This window comes from Nyctereutes procyonoides, unplaced genomic scaffold, assembly GCF_905146905.1.
Source record: "Nyctereutes procyonoides isolate TBG_1078 unplaced genomic scaffold, NYPRO_anot_genome, whole genome shotgun sequence".
NCBI lineage: Eukaryota > Metazoa > Chordata > Mammalia > Carnivora > Canidae > Nyctereutes > Nyctereutes procyonoides.
Window position 1 is genome coordinate 32,986,347 of NW_026575052.1, and position 17,692 is coordinate 33,004,038.

General features: G+C 39.8%; 1 protein-coding gene across 1 annotated transcript in view; it reads right to left on the reverse strand.

The window, feature by feature from the left end:
- MAST4 (microtubule associated serine/threonine kinase family member 4) overlaps positions 1–17,692 on the reverse strand; it is a 533,198-nt gene that overhangs the window by 62,580 nt on the left and 452,926 nt on the right. Inside the window, 2 exon segments of the mRNA XM_055330979.1 lie at positions 3,676–3,754; positions 8,983–9,052. Of these exon segments, the coding sequence (XP_055186954.1) occupies positions 3,676–3,754; positions 8,983–9,052 (149 nt within the window).

The window sequence follows — 17,692 nt, forward strand, 5'->3', positions numbered from 1 at the left end:
AATCTGAGTGCATGAAGCGATAGATTAGTTCTCAACTGCGGATGGTACCCTTGCTTGAACACTGCTCACCATGAAACACTGTGACTTTCAGGTGAGTAACATAAAATGAATTTTATGATGTGTGATCATAAATAAGGTAATGAAATCTTCCTTTACAAAGCCTGCTGTCTTTTGAGCCTTGATATAGGCCTTGGGTAAAAAGGGCAAGAGATGAGGATCCTTTTCTCACTAATGTCATTGTTTTAAAAATTGCATTTTTTTTTCCTTTTTTCCTTCGGCTAGGACATTTTTTTTTTTTTAAAAGCAGCTTCAGTGGTGGTCAGTTTTTTAATACCTTGCATATAGATTTGTTTTTTGAAAACTGAACTTGATACTTAATGCAAGGTAATGTAGTAAAGATGAATAGCTAAATAACACTGTTTTTAATGAGAAATGTAATATAAAGAGCCTTTTTGTTTTTACTGAGAGGTAAATTCTATAAGAAATTCTAACAAAGGAGATTGAGAAATTTTTGAGCAATAGAAGCGTGATTAGAATACGTATCTTTGTAAGTGTAACATTCATCTGAAATCTCAGTTTTAGCAGTCTTTTTTTTTAAAGCTGTCATTAGGTTCACAATACACTTCATAAACACTGAAGCATCACAATGTAGTAACAGTAGAAATTAATGACTAAAGCTTAAACTTACCCTCATACCTTGAAATTATAAAACACTTTATAAGTACATACTGATACAAAGAGGAATTTTTATAATGTAATGAGATTGTTTTATAAGCCATAAAAATGAGAACGCTACTAGAAAGACTTATGAGATAAACCAAATCTCTATTCAGAAGGTACAGGCACGGTCTTAAATACTTTTCACTATGGAAAGAAAACAAAACACAAACTAAGTCAACTCAAGCAATCAGGAAAAGAATAATAAAATAACTGCAAGCAGGAGAGAAGCAGTAGTGATAAAAGGGAAGATAAAGAAATTAGCACATAAAAAAACAGAATTAAGAATCTGTACATAGGTCTCAGAGGAAACTCAACGTCTACGGTTCTACATCCAAGACTTCAAAACCGTAACACCCAGAAGTTTATTCATAAGTTTACAGTAATCCCTTTTGGTGGCACAGCATCAACTGAGCTGATGGAAAGCTCTTTAAAATATGTATTCAATCCACTTAGTGTGAATGTTGATTCAGACTGCTGAAGAAATATTAATATGTTTGATTGTTAGCCCAGTTGCTGCTGGGCTGTTGTGTCCTGTACAGGGATTGTGTTACCTTCCTAAAATATGAAAATTGTTTCCCAAACCCACTGGGCTCTAGAGTTTCACGTAGAGAATCAAGGACCTGTACTTGCATAGAAATGACACCAAGCCCACCTCAGAAGGGTTGGTTCCCTCTATGGAGGGAAGGACCAGAAAGGGCCTGGGTGGGAAGGGCTTTACTTGTGTCCTTAATATTTATTAAACAAAATAACGATTTATTTTAAAAACAGTAGGTAGCAAATGTAACAAAATGTTAGCAAGTATTGACTCTTGAGAGGAAAATTTTGTGATTATACCATGATATGTAGCCACAGAACTCAACTCCTTAAGTAAAGTGCCTCGGGTTTACTGATGGGGAATATAGCAAAATGCACAACGCCAGGGTTAGTGAGTGTTATGACCTTAACACTACTGAGTAAGCGAGGAGGCAAGGAGCTCCTTGGGGGAGAGAGTCTCTCTCATCTCAGCTGGAACAAGCGAGGTACAAATGGGCAGAGGGTGGATACCAATCTAAGTGACAAAGGATGGGTTTATGGCACTGGGGAATACTGTCGGCCAGTGAAATGGCCCCAGGGACTCAGAAGGTACCAAATGGGGTCCACAAAGGATGATGATATTGGACAATAGAGAAATATGAGGTAAGGGTTTTTAGCAGAGATCAGGGACTCACTTAGTGGAGTGAAAATCTGAAGAATTCTTAAATTTCAGAAAGTACCCTTGTTTTTCTTTTTGGTCAGTTTTAGCATTGATTTTCACACTGGAGTTATCCACGTTTTCAAGAGAGCTAAAATCAACCAGTGACCAGTGATGGTTCTGGACACAGGAGCCCAGGGTGACTTCACAGTTATTTAGTGATGGTTTTATCTGCTGAAGCCATTCATGAGTTTGAAGCATCCTCTCTTGATGGGAGGCTTCTGTGTCACTGAAACTACTCAGGACTGTCAGGACACTTCACCAAAAGTATCAAAATGGACAATAAAGTCACATACCACAACAAAATGGAATAGAGGATAGGGAAATAAATGACCTCTCCTCAATAAAATACAAAGGAGATGGTAAAAATAATCCAGCACATTTTAATAAGGCAGTATATTAAAGGTGCTCCAGAAAACTCACATTGTGTTGGATCTGGGATCCTGGAAACGCATAATATAAGGCAGTAATGATGCCAGTTAGTTTATAAATTTAAATACAGTGTCCTTTCTTTTTTAAAAAATTTATTTGAGAGAGAGTGAGTGAGTGAGTGAGCGGGCAGGGAAAGAGAAAATCTCTAGCAGACTCCCTGCTGAGGGAGGAGCCTGACCCAGGGCTCAATCCCATGATCCTGAGATCCTGAGATTGTGACCTGAGCCAAAATCAAGAGCTGCATGCTTAACCTACTGGGCCACCCAAGCACCTCAATTGTTGTGTCTTTTCAATGCAAGTACTATTAAGTGGCTGAATCTATATGCTTAGCACGGGGCTGGGGTCTGTGAAAAACCAGCACCAACACCACAACAAAACAATGGATGCACAACCTTATACAATAAAACACAGATTTTGACAAAAATGAAGATGGAAATGTACCAGAAAGAAATCTGAAATCATGAGGTCCACATTCCTGGCTTGTTCAAGGGCATTCGGACCATTTCATTAGGTATGTATTGAACACCTACAACATGCCTGGTCTTTCTTAATGACCACCAGCTTCTGAAGCTCTGCAGAGACAGATATCCCACAATACCACTAATTTAAACTGAGAAAGCATCTATCTAACTTACTGAATCGTTTCCATTAATTGCTAGGGCTCTTGTTGAAATGTTATGGTTTGGGGCAAGAGCAACCTTTTTTTTCTATTCTATTTTCATGGTTTCATCTTGTCTCTTTGTCTTAACTTACTACTAAATTCTTTTAATCTCTCCTTCAAAAAATTTCTTACCTAGAAGGTACAAATTTAAGGCTTGCCATTTTTTTTTTCTTCGAAGGAGAAAAACAAAGAAACAAAACAACAAAAACAAACAAAAAAACCCTGCATGTAAGCCACGCAAGGAAAAAAGAAAAGACATAGGCCATCAAAGTTTAATGGTGTTTTCAGTACTGATATCACTGGTGTGGAACCAAAGCAATAAAACCAGATTGCATTCCCCCCACCCCCACCCCAACTACACCAAATGGCATTAAAACGAAAGCTCCCAATCTCCTCCAAACTTGTGATCCTGGGACTTAACTCAATTTATGCACCATAGTTTAAAAGCCTGCAGCCAAAAGAGTATGTCCTTTTTCCCTTTGTCAGCTCCTCACGTGATGGGTCACCTGTTCAGAGCGGCAGACGTGCAGAAGTGACCTCCTCTGTCCTACCAAGAGACACCCAGAGCCAACACCTCCTGTGCGAGAGAGACCTGTGGTTGTGAGCAAGAGGACAACAGTTAGGCACTTACGGAGACTGTGGAGCTGGGTGTGTTTGTCCCATAGCCAGAGGAGGGGAGAGAAGCCAAGGACCAGCGGCGTCCATCAGTCCTGTGGAGAGGGGGAGATGAGCGTTGGCCAGTGCTGTTACACGGGAACCCCAGGGAAACCGAGTATTTTTAGTCAAACGAATGATACAGATACGGTCAGTGAAGATGTGGGAATGCTCAGCAAAGGCCAGAGTAAACAAACATTATACAGCAGGTTGACTTTTATTTAAACTGAATCAATACACCCAAACAAGTAGAAAGTGAATGGGTTGATCTATACTATTGATCTCTCACTAACGCACTTTGACAAAATGAATACCAGGGATAATTACAATGGTCACACTCAGCAGATTCAAATGAATAAAAACAGAAAGGGAGGAGGAAAAATACTCATATCTGGAAGCTGGTAACAGAGGCCATGGGTCTTTGGAAAAGCCTGAAATCCAGCAAGGTACAAACCCCTATGGGGACTTGGATTACCCCCTAAGGACTCTACTTATTTTCAAGGGAACGGTCCTACTCATCACATCCCAGGGAAGGGATTGAGGGGGCTCAGGACTGGTTTAAGCCTCAAGAAGCAAAAAAAACCTTTCACGCCAAAAAAGTGACTGACCTTATATTCAGACTCTCTGAAGAGTTACTATCTTCCTACATGACCTGGCTTCATCAAGTGTTGCAACAAAAGCCCCTTGCAGAGGTTGTGAGGATGCAGCCCAGCTCTGGCCCATGACAGCAGGGGCAGAATGAACATTCTCCACTAGGGGCAGAAGCTAATGCAAAGAGTACAACTGTGTACCTCAGTCAAAGAGGCCAAACTATCAGGAGTCCTTGAAGAAAGTGGTTGTCTCTCCAAATGGTCAAAGGAGAGCCTCCGGGAGGGGATTCTGTTTATGAATTAGAGGCTTACAAGGATCTCAGATGATTTAATGAAGCAGTAGAGACAATACTGTTGCCAGGGAACACCAGAAAACAACTTTCTGAAACCTCTGGCATCCCAGAGTCATTATTTATTCTATTTTAAGTAAGACTGTGACTTCCAAATCATATACCACTGCGAAAACAAACGGATGCACATTTGCCAAGAGAAAAACAGGAGAATCACATTATAAAGGCCCACACTGCCTTCTGTAGATGGAGCATTGTATGTAGACTTTTTGTAACGTATGATTGTATGAATTTACCAGGTGGGAAATAAGATGGGGCCAAATTTACCACAGACACATTCACAGGAAGTCGAAGTCAGAGGATTCAACAGCACTAGACTTCAATCTGAGAAATGTCACGATTAGATGTTTATTTTAAAAACAACAACAACAACAACAACTGATACTTGAGACTAAGTTACAGTCAAGGGAAAATATAATCACAGGCTACCATGGATGTTGCCTCCAAAAAATGCAAATGGTCCACAAAGACAAAATGGAAAAATTCAAGTGGACAAATCACAGAAATACTACAATGTTAAAATTTTAGTAAAATTTACCTGTCATTTCTGTGACCATGATTGGAGTACAATTGAATCAAGTATTTTTTTTTTTAAAAAAAAGCAAAATAAAATGTTTGTAAATATACAGATACAAGGAATGGGAGCAATTAAGTCATATGTCCTTAAAAAATGTTTTTAGACAACTAAAAATGTTAAAGATTGAAGAAGAAAATACTTGTAAAACCATGCTTCTGAAGATATCAATTAAATGGACACAAGTTGGTCATATTTATTTCAATAGGTTATTGAAGACTTAAAACTTCATGTTGTACTTTATATTTTAAACACTTCCAATTTTCTGAAGTTAAAAAAAAAGGATACAATTTTTAAAAGGATTATTCAGTCCATTTAATAGCAATTATCAGAAACTAGTCTCTGGAAATAGCACGGGCACAATTTCCCCCATTGTGATTTTGTTTTGTGATTCATTAACTCTCCTTTCCCTCAGGTATCAATGAATATATTTCAGATGAATGAACAATTCCAAGAAAAGGCATGTTCTTACTAGTTCTGAAACATAAATTACATTTGCCTACTCTGGAAAACATACAACTAGAAGAAGTTTAAACAAGAATGTGCAGTCATAGACCAGAAATAATTTATGTCTCAGAAAGTTCCACAAGTTCTCCATGTCTATTGACTCAAATGGAGCACAAAGGACCATTGCATTTTCATTACCATGGCGACAGCACATCAGAAGTTATCATATATGCTATATATACACAGTACTTAAGAGAGAGCATGCCCTTTTTTTTAAGAAAGCTATCACACAAGTGCAATTTGGATCCTGCCAACTGTGTTGTCTTCTCTTTGCGGTAGCTACCAATAAAATGTTATATCGAAGACACTATATTCTAGCCAAAGCAACAAGGCTTTTTTGAAGAGTGATTTTTTTCTTTTTCTTTTCTTTCTTTTTTCTTTTCTTTTCTTTCTTTCTTTTTTTTTTTTGGTGGGTAGAAATCTCTTAGTGTTAAACTAAGTGAAAAGGTAAGAAGAGAAAAACATCTGATGGGACATGGAATACAAAAAGTTTTGCAAAAAAAAAAAAACATTTCAACACTATTCACAAAAATTTACACCGATTAACACGGTGCACAACAAAGAATGAAAAGTTCCAATACGAACCAACCTATTATAGCTGTAATAAAGAAGCAGATTTATTTACTTGTTTAGTTGTGATAGTCCCCTGGAGGGAACATTTCACATTCTGGTTGATACTGGAACCTGCTGAACTATGCCAAGTACTCAACAAGTGTCTAGTGACCTGAACTTAGCAGGCAAGTCTGTTCTAGTAATTTGCTTGTGGAAATACATTCGGAGATTTACCCTGGTAAGGAACAATGAGGCCACTGGGCAACACCTATGGCGTGTATTCAGGGCTCTATATTTCAAACGGAAGTGAAAGCAGTATGTAATGTGTGAACTCCAACAACTTCCCAGAAAGGCCAAGGAAAAAAAGGTTAATTCTGTAATTAGATGGACTGTAAATCAGTATTACAGTTATTAGTAAAGTAAATATATGTTTCCTTGCTCCTGACAAAATTTACTATGCTACAATGCTCATTTTCATCCCTTTTATCTTAGTAAAAAATTGTAGGGGATGTCTACTGGGGGAGTATTATCATATGGTCTAAGTAAAATGAAAAAACATTAATAAGCCTGATCTTTATCCTTTCATTCAAGAATAATTTTAAAAACAGTGCAGTCTCTTCTGTATTGGCTAAATATACAAAATAATGTGAGAGTCTCAAAATGGTATCACTTCTTAAAGGCTCGAAAACACATACTGAATGGAAGGGAATGGGGACCCCACAAGTGGTGAATAAAAATCAACTTCAAAGTGGAAGAGAGAGACACCAGATGTTAAATAAAAATACACCAACTTGAGTTTTTATAGCAAAGACAGAGTTCTGTTTACTTGAATACAAGTTTTAAAAGATGATTGCTCATGTCCCTATCTAAATTAATATTTTTTGAAGAGTGTAGAGGGAGTTCCATCTGGAAATTCATGCAAAATGAACTAGAGGTCTCCTGTGATAATCTTCTGTCATGGTCTATGGTTTATTTGTCAAAAATTAACATGCCTGGGTGTTGCTTATTTTTTTAAATAGCAGAGAAACCAGATTCATCTATCCTCCAGTCTCCCACTTAATTATCAGATTCTCTTCATTTTTATAAATCTGGCAGGATTAAGAAACTATGATTCCTCTCATGTTCAAATGCACACTGTAATGAGATTTGCATTTTTCTTATTACTTAAAGTAATTAAGCACATTCTCTTAAGAGATGTGTTTTAAAGACTATGGTAGGTTCTTGTTTATCAGTTTTTATAAGATTTTTTCCCTCCTACTTAGAGGAGTAGCACTGTCATGAATTAATATTAACTGGGCAAACACAGGCTTTGTGGTACCAGTTAATTTTCACATTTTCTTTATGGTGCTTGGAACAAGTTGCTAAAAGAATAAAAGTTGGAACTGGGGCAAGAGTCAGGGTAGAGGTTTCAAGTTCCTTAGAGAGGCTGTCTTACTGCTCTGGTGTCCTGCCCACGGTGGAAGACTGGTACCTTTTCACACATAGGCACTTACCTTACGGAGGGGGATGTGTAACATTTACAAGGGAATTCTAATTATAGAGAGTTCTGAAAATACTGCCAACAGGTCCTTTTCTTTGGATTTTGTAATGTAAATGCATTGCATGCTGACAATAGCACTGGGGACACTGTAGGTTTTGCTGGCTGGTAAATGTGTTAAAACAAATCTTTTTTTTTTTTAACTACACATGTCTTTATTAAGTGTGATGTTAATCCACGTCAAGTTATGTCTCTGAGGAAAATAAGCAAATATGCTGGACACACAGGCCAAAAACTGAATTTATCTTGAATATTCAGAGATCTGGCTGGAAGGGCATTTTGTTTTCTATATGTTTTTCCTGGGCAGGAGAGGCCAGGGTATATGTGTGAGAAGGGTGATAGAGCCTTGGAAGGTGACGGATGGAATCTAACAAAGTGAAGTAGACTGATCCCAAATACGGAACACAGAAAACATGGCTATGTAAACTTCTCTCACTTGGGGAAGTTACTGAAGAAGATCCAGAACTGACAAGGTGTGATGTTACATCACAGGTCTACGATCCTCCAAACAACAAGATGTCTTTGCGGCTCAATGACCCAGACAGAACACATACATGTATCTTTGACACTTGGTACCAAATTCTAACTAAGATATGAAGAGAAATCATAAATTATCATTTAGTCCATGCATGGCTTTATCTCAAGGTGGTCCCTAAATTGGTGGCGTTATGCTCTCAATTAAAGAGGCATCTTAGAGTTTATACCCTGTGATTCCAAGAAAGGCTGTTAAAAAAAAAATCAACCAACGTCTTTCAAAAACAACAAAAACAGTAGCATCACAACACAGAGATGAGTCAAGTCCTTGTAATGTGAGCTCAGAGAGTTCAGTAAAAATCTATTGAATATCAAGTGTGTATAAGGCACCGCACTATGAAAAAAAAAAGTCAACAGTCATTTCTCACCCTCACTGGGAGCACATCATCCAGGGAAGACCCAAGAGAGGTGCACGTAACTTTAACACGAGTGAGAAATCATTATCAAACTGTTAAAGTGGTGTTGTGTGGTGGTCTAGAGCTATCTCTGGGCAGGGAGCCCCAGAGAAGGTCATCTCTGAGGATGGGCAGGATCTCACAAGCAGAAGGTGGGGGAATGGCGGGAAATGAGGAAGAGGGGGCTCAGGAGATGTGATTCTCTATGTAACATTCTACTAATTCCATTCACAGGAAGTCCTTACCTCCGTGCAAATGAGAAATGGGCTGAGGCACTGGGGGAGAAATTTCTTGGGCTATCTTGAGGGCTATTTCCTGTAAAGAGAAAGAAGGGAAAAAAAGAATCATAACATGATTTGGCTTTTATATCATTATCACATCCAGAATCATCTCCTTGCTAGTGATGCATTTCTGTACATCCTCATCCAATGTCCATCTCTTTAAAAATGTTTCAGTTTTGCAGGGAGCAGGGGCAGGGGTGGTGGGGGGGAATGGGCAGGGGAAGGGGTGTGAGTCCCAGCACAACGGGTTGCGTGTGCAAGATACATGAATAAGCACACCCATCTATCACCAAGCAGCAGTCTTCCAGAGATTAATAACCTAAATATTTCAGTCCTATAGAATATCGTATATACAAATGTTCTGCTTCTTAAGTCTTCTGGATGTTAACCCTTTCAACAACTGGACAGATGTGGAAGTATATGCTCCACCTGGTGGTGGTGGTGGTGGCGGCGGCGCTTTCTGCTTAGCATTTTTATATCACGAAAACTGAGTCCATGTCTGGGCCCTCAAAAATAAATCCTTGTATTCCAGAGTACGTATTTTAAAGGCGGAAATGTGTCAGTATTAGTCACAAAATACTGGGAACCCAGCAATTTGGACCCGTTTCTCAAATGACCCAGATCGATGGCCCGAGGGGCCCAGCTGGATTAGCCCCCATAGATATTTTTCTTGAACGGTCCCCCTGCTTCTAGGCATCTGGACTGTGAGTGGCCAGGCAGGCTTTAAAGCCACCAGCACACAAAGGCTGGCAGAGGGTGTTTTCCTGGAATCCTGCTGAGGCGGGCGAGGCGGGTGAGTGCAGCCCGCCGACTGGAAGGCCTGGAAGGAGCGCAGCTCCTAGGGGGCTCGTTACTTTCTCCATCAGAACATGCAACCTGCTGCTGATCATTGAGAGAGCTTGGCAGGCAGCTGGTGGGGGGCAGCTCAGGACACTGCAGACCACCCGGTTTCCCTCTGCATGTTTAATTAGCTCGGCGGAATTATCTGAGGCCCCGGAGAGAACCGTAGCTGGTTTAAATAAAGAGGTGAGGAAAGGCGGCCAACCGAAATCGTGTACATTCCTGAAACATGGAAAACAGATTAGGAAGATACGTTTAATCCCTAACGGCCAGCCAGCTCCCACATTACTGATGTCACGATGGAAGTGACAGCTGTAGTCAGGCACGAGGAACACAAGATCACACATTCGAGTCAGTCCCTCGTGGTAAACAATTTACCCCTGGTGCACAAAAATAACAGACTCCCCCACGAAAGAGGGTAAGTGTAGTGTTATCTTGAGGACTCTGGACTGGGTACGTCTCGACGGACGTTTTTCAATTACCTTAAGGTTGCAAATTTTATAGTGATGTCTTCAACAGATGCCATTAACTTTATGACAGCACAATTAAAGCCATTTGACTAGGAAGTACCGAAAAGCCTATTTCTTTATGGACAATCTAGAAGCATCTCCCCCTCTGCTGCAATTAAATTTATCCTGTCTTTGCATCTGTTATTCCTTGGGTCCCTGGAGAAATGGATTCCATTTTTGCCATCCAGGAATCCAGGACTCTTTTTGTCCATTTAAACTACATGGCTAAATTAAGTTCCGTCAACTCTTCTCAACAACCTTCATCTCCACTCCCCATCCCCCTCCTGCCTCTTCCCAACTTAGCTTAAATATCACTCTTCATGACCTTAAAAGATCTTGGAAAAACTCAAGATGGCTAAAAACTTTTGTTTCCTGAAGGGAAAATGAATCTAATGCCAGAAATCTTAGTGTAGATTTTGTCTGTTTGGAAGACAAATGTTCACTTTGCTCACACCCCATACAGAGCAAATGATCAGTGAGTTATTAGGAGAAACAAAACAACTGATTGTTGGAAGCCAAGGTATGAGAGGTTTAACAATCCCTGTGGCCCAATTCACTGAGAATAAATAATGAAATCAATGTAACCGGGCACCCAGTTCTTAGCCCCATGTTCTTCATAAAGTGACCGCTGTATCTGCAGATCATAATGAGATGAACTGGAATGAGAGAGAGTTTAGTAAATATTTTTAAGAATCTAAAGAAGGGGAAAACAAGGAGTTAACTTAAAATCCTTTTCACTTTTAGAGGTTTCAATGACTGGTCGTCAAGAAGCCATGTAACATCTTATAGCACATGGCAACCCATCACTTGAAGATGAACACGCACAGACAGAGATATACAAGAGTGAGGTGAGTTCAACTCTGCTTTTAATAATTTTTAAAAAAATCAAGGCTGCCATTAACCATTTCTCATCTCTTGTGTTTTGCCTCACCATTTTGTGCTGCCCTTCTAAGTCCATCAATTGAAAATGTTCCTCATTTTCTTCTCATTGACTCCTACCTTGCTAGAAAATCAAACACAAATTCCCACATTTCTAACTTCAAGACTACAGAGCCATCTGCATAATATCGCTACTAACAGATCTTTCTTCCTGTTTCATGGCAGATCAAGAGCTGGGTTTAAATGCCAATGTGTGTACACATGTACACCCCCCCCACACACACACACTATCCTAAAGGCTCTTAAATCTAGTAGGATGTTAGAGAAAATGATGGTGATCTGAACTAGAATACCTGATAATTCATTAAAGGCAACAGACTATACCTTAACCTGAGGACAGCTGAGCAAGCCCAAGAGAAGAAATGAAAAAGGCTGAGGCAGGGGACAGAAACAATCCAAACAGAGGAGGGCAACACAGTAGAGATAGATATCCTGGCAGTAGGAGATTAAGACCGATAAAGCCAATACATTGTGGACTATGTTTATTGATATTAACCCAGGGAAGGCCTTAACACATCAGTGGGCAAGAGAGAGATGCTGGAGATTTCCACCTGGCATGATTGTGTTGGGTGGACAGATGAGTGGCCAAACAGAAGTGTAGGAGCTTAGATAAGGATGTGAAAGGCCAACAGAAAACATATTTTGGTGAGCAAACCAAGCATAGTTGGTGATGGACTAGAAATGAAGTGACCAACATTTCCAGCATGGGCAATCTATGGGCAGCTGACAATCCATCGTGGGAGAATGACTGCCTGTGGTTAGGGAGTTTCGAGAGAGACGTGGAATGGTTGTAACAGGATATGAAAAGGGGGGAAAAAAGGATATGAAAAGGGTAGATGAGTATTCTGTAGATTTTTGGGTTATTAGAATATTTCTCAATTTTCCTTAAGGAGGAGTAACAAGATTAGGAGATTAGATACGTGGGAGTTAACCTTTGTTTCTGTTTCTGTTTTGTTTTGTTTTTTGGAGACAGAAGGGGAGAGGGAGAGGGAGAGAGAGAATCTTAAGCAGGCTCCAACAGCACGGAGCCTGACTCCCAGGCTCGATCCCAGGACCCTGAGATCGTGACCTGAGCTGAAATCAAGAGTCAGATGCTTAACCAACAGAGTGATGCAGCCCATCTTGGAAAGCTGTGTTCTGATTGAAATAAAAGCTGATTTCTATGTTATGTACTCAGTCTCCGAAGCCGTAGGGACACATTTTGTTATACAGTGAGCAAAATACTGCTCCTTTAGAACAGAGTGAATTAAAAAGCACATCTTCTATGTGTAACCTTAACTTGGGAAGTGATGGCCAGGCTGCCGAGGACATGCAGAGCGAGTCCCCAGGATGAGAAAGCAAGACGGGACTGAAAGCAGAGTCCTATACATGACCTTCACTCCTCACAGCCCTGCTCTCTGAATTCATCCACCCATCTGCAAAGCAATACCTGAGAGACTCTCAAATGAAAACTGGTGCCAGTGAATTCTCTGCCCATATGTGCAGCACTTGCTTATAACTCAAATCCTGCTGCTCCCCGGGATTTGCTGGCTCTTGGATGTTCGAGTGCTAGGACACTTTATAGAATGCTGTTATCACCGCTGATGTTTTGACCCAGTAAAGGAAACCTTCCTTGTGGTCAGACATTTGGTAGGTAATTAACTCCAGGATCCCAGGGATGGGGCGGGGGGCAGCGCGGGGGGGGGGAGGGGGGGAGGATCAGCACAGCCAATACACAGGCAATATAACAAAATGGGACTTGACCTAATGGCTGTGCACAGGGTGCCTCATTTTAGAGGCAGTTATGGTTAAGAAAGCGATTTCCAGATTAATTAAATTGTTTGATTGCTTTGTAATTAGGTTGGAGAAGTCCTGCGTCTCTACCACAGAGAAACAAGCAGCAAATCTTTTTAAAAGGCATATGCTATACCCACTACAGATTATTAATGTGCTTTTAATAGTTGTCTGTTCACAAAATGAGAGTTTCTGCTCATCTTGATTTTCTACCAGGACTGAGGGAATCCAAGAAGTAATGAGAATTGTCATCTCACACTCCGGGTGGATCCAAGATTAAGGCCCCATCTGAATCCTCTTTGTCATTACTTGACGATCAGCTTAAATGACTTGTGGTGTTTTACGCTGTAATGATCAGTAGTGTGCTTCTTCCTGCTTTGTAGGAGATTCTCAGCAACACATTGCCACCACAGCTTTGGACTTGAGGACCAAATCGCAAAGAATCAAACCTGCCATCGCCTTCCAAGGTAAATGCCAGCAGACCCGCCGGGCATTAGAACAGTTCTGCGGGAGCCTCAAGCTGAGCGAACTTGCAAAAAACAGTAGTTCCTATCACCCGAGAACTCGGACTCTCAGCTAATAAAGTTTACCAGACCCAGCGAATATAAGTTAAAAAAATCTTCCTTTCACTTAGACAGCTGTTTCAGCAACTGGCTCCTCTCCAAATACAATGGTGGAATATTAATTAAAGCTGGGCAACTGTTGAGACTCTTTAAGTGGCCACGGAAAAACCTTGTGGGGCTTCAGAGGCATCGTCTCTGGGCAGGCTGTGAAGCATCCCCAGCAGGTCAATGAACAGAAGTAGGCTCATCTGCCTGGGGTTTCAAGTAAATAAAAGATTATGGACAAGGAACCACACAGTTTTCATAAAATCTGGGCTCTCTGACCTATTTGAGTTTCCCGTCCCTTACTGTTTATTGATCCTTCTGCACCCAAGGACCAGTCCTATCATCTGACCGACTTAACTCATTCAAAACATTATTTATCAATCTATCAATTTAAAAATTGATAGATCAATCAATTAAAAATTCTCTTAGTTTTTATTACTGCACATGACATATGACATTCTTCCTCACTCAGATTTAGTGCCAACAGAATGAATAATCCTGATCTGTTTTAGACACTCAAACCACTCGAGAGTGCTAGTGAAGGGTTTGCAGAGAAGGAAAATTCTACAGGCTAAACAATGAAGATTGAGTACTGATAACTTCCATCATTCTGTCTCCTGTCACCATAGGTAAGACTCAATAGAACTTAACAACATGTTCCCTGTTCCTTTTCTCTCCTCTTGTTGCTCCTCCTCCTCAATGCTGCTGAGGGATAAGCTCTCATAGTACATGTTGATACACAGAAAGTGTATTTTGAATTTTCAGTGCCTAGCTTAATCCCTATAATATACAAAACTAGAAACATATTTTTCCCCCAAACCCAGTAATTATGTATTAAGTTCTTTTTAGGCACGGAGCTTTGAGCTACCTATTACAACAGATTAAGTGGTGAATATGACCCAGAGAGCTAAAAATCTGACAGAGGCAGCTAAATCTAGACATCCTCCAGCTCTAGACTCATCTTGCAAAACCAATTCTGGATCCAAATTCATGTGAAAAAGAGATTTCCTTAAACCAAAGCCCTTGAATGTATCAAGATTACTTACTAAAAATGAACTCTCAATGACAATACCAGATGGAGAATGTACTGTGTCACAAAAGACTCTCAACAATACAAATAATGCTTTCTAAGGAATGACTGATGAGGTTGGAGGGTGGAAAACATGTAGGAAGTAAAAGAGAGATTCAATAATAGGTCAATTTCTATGTCGTAAGACTGTCGCAGATGCCTATTGTCTCCATTCCACGAGGCTGTTCCTCTGGAATTTGTGTACTCTATTTGGAAAGCTGTGGCATTGACACGAATCCCTTGGAGATGCGTTATAATGGGTTCCTGAGAATGTTTTAGCTTTTCATTGACCCTTCCTTATTACTCTGAATTGATGTCACAGCTCAAGGTGATCCCGCGTAAAGACTGGTGAATGTCAAGAGTGATGAAGAAAGTTGATTTTTAGTTGTATATTTTCCTCCCATCTATAGTTATTCATCTTCCCAGAGTAGAGATTATCTGTAGTCTTTGTTTAAAGTTACTGAGTAGCATTTGTGAGGTCAAGGAAGATGAATTAAGGACATAGCTACCGTAACTGGTATTCGTAGTTCTCATGCAATTTTCTGAAACTTGACGTATTCCTTCATCTTAGATAATTAATTACTATCTGAATCAGGATAAAAAACTGAGTTAAAGAATGTAATCAGAGGTGTGCATATTTTTTGTCTGTCATACATGAAGGGATTTCAATTCTTTAACGTAATTAGGTCCAAAGAATTTCCCTTTTTACCTAGAAGAGGGGAGGGTGCTATCAGGAAATTGGTTCTTCTCAGACTCTTTGCTTCAACTGCTTAGTAATTTCTAGTCAAAGAGGAAGCATTTAAATGACATGGTGCACATCCATGTACCTTGCTAACTATGATCAAAATATATTCTCTATTATCAACTTTTTCTTTCAGTTCTTCATAGTTAAAAAAATACATATTTGATTTAAGGTGGTCCCATTCAACAAATACTAAAGGTTCCTTGGCTGCTAGTAACCAGGAATTCTATCTGAAGGAAGCAAAATATGTCTATTTGTTCTTTTAAGAGTTACCTAATCATTTACAGTTTCTAACCCCAGAAACAGGTGTAGACTTAAAAGAATCAGACATTCAGTTCTATTGCTTCATTATAAAATAATATGCAACGTGCCAAGAATCTAACAATTCAGAATTGTGACTCTCAGTTCCCATAAACCATACCGATGTTGGAAATTCCCTGGCCCTGAGACCTTGCCCTAATATTTTTTCTTTCATTCTTCTTTCATGTCCTGAGATCAATAAACAGTTCTCATCTGGAGTGCATAAGACAATCACTTGGGAAGCTTTAAAAATGCTGATATCCAGGCCGTCACACACCCTTTTTTAAGTGAAGTGATTGTAACATGCTTCCAGGACTGAGAACCATGACCTTAGAATTCACTTGTATACACTATAAATCAAATCCGAAACTTTCATTTGTCCTTTAGGATTCTTAACTGGGAAGTGTTGGATTTTTTTTTTCACTTCCCTGTTTCATTCTATAATGCAACTTCCCTCCTTGTCTCAGGTACAATAGTTCAACGTCCCTTTTACAAATTCACTTCATGTAACCTCCAAGTATTGTCAAAACAGGACTAACACTTGAAATTCCTTTGCTCTCAATCCAAAGAGCATCCTACCTACCATGTGAACATTCTGAAAATCCCACTTGCCCACAGATGTCCTCTGGGTTAATAAAAAAAAATTTATACTTTCTCTACCCAAATCCTACTGCTACCCTCCTCTACACTCACTTCATGATTTCCACAATTTCTCCCTTCTTTTCAGACAGGAACACGTCCCAAGCTTAGCTGTGTATCATTCCTATGTTCCTAGATGAAGACTAAAAGTCTCTGTAAAAGAAAACAAATAAATAAAAGTCTCTGTAAAAGGAAAAAATAGGTAACAACACCCCCCCCATTCATTGACCATAATCTTGTTTACACTTTCAAGTTTAATCTTTTGACTATTAGACGTTAAATGTCAGTTTTAATTTCAATCACCACCTTTTATGAGTAAGGTATTTGCCTTAAGACTGTGTATCGCATGCTTTCATTTTCTCATAGCACAAAGCTCAATGTTTAGTTCATGTAATATTGGAACTTTAAAAATTATTAGCATAGTGAAAAATCAATACATGGGGCCTCACTCAATGCAACACATGATTATCAGGAACAAAAAATAGATGACTCTAATTATTCTAATCCTTCCTTCTTACAGAAAGCAGGATTTGGGGGCACCTGGTGGCTCAGTTGGTTAAGTGTCTGCCTTCAGCTCAGGTCATGATCTCAGGGTCCTGGGATCAAGCCCCACATCAGACTCCCCATTCAGCAGGGAGTCTGCTTCTCCCTCTTCCTCTGCCCCTCCCGTTTTTGCTCACTTGCGCGTTCTCTCTCTGTATCAAAGAAAAAAAAAATCTTAACAACAACAATAACAACAACAGCCAAGATCTGGGAGGCGCCTGGGTGGCTTGGTCGGTTAAGTGTTCAACTCTTGGTTTCAGCTCAGGTCATGATCTCATATGTACTGAATGAATTAATCAGTCAGATAGGAGTGGTCCTTGGGTGAGGAAGGATCAATAAACAGTAAAGGACGGGAAACCCAAATAGGTCTGAGAGCCCAGATTTTATGAAAACTGTGTGGTTCCTTGTCCATAATATCATGATATCAAGCCCTACGCAGGGCCCAATGCTCAGCACAGAGTCTGCTTGAGATTCTATCTCTTCCTCTCCCCTCCCCTCCCTTCTGACAGGAGCATGCACATATGCGCTCTCTCTCTAAATAAATATATCTTAAAAAAATTTAAAAACAAACAAACATGATTTGGCTTTTTCCATGATAGAGATGGAAGCATTTGGGTGCTTATTCTATTTATGTTCTATACATGTATCCATGGTATTTTTAGCATACAATCCTAAATTGCTGATGGGTGGGGTGAGGGGAGCTTGCTTCAAA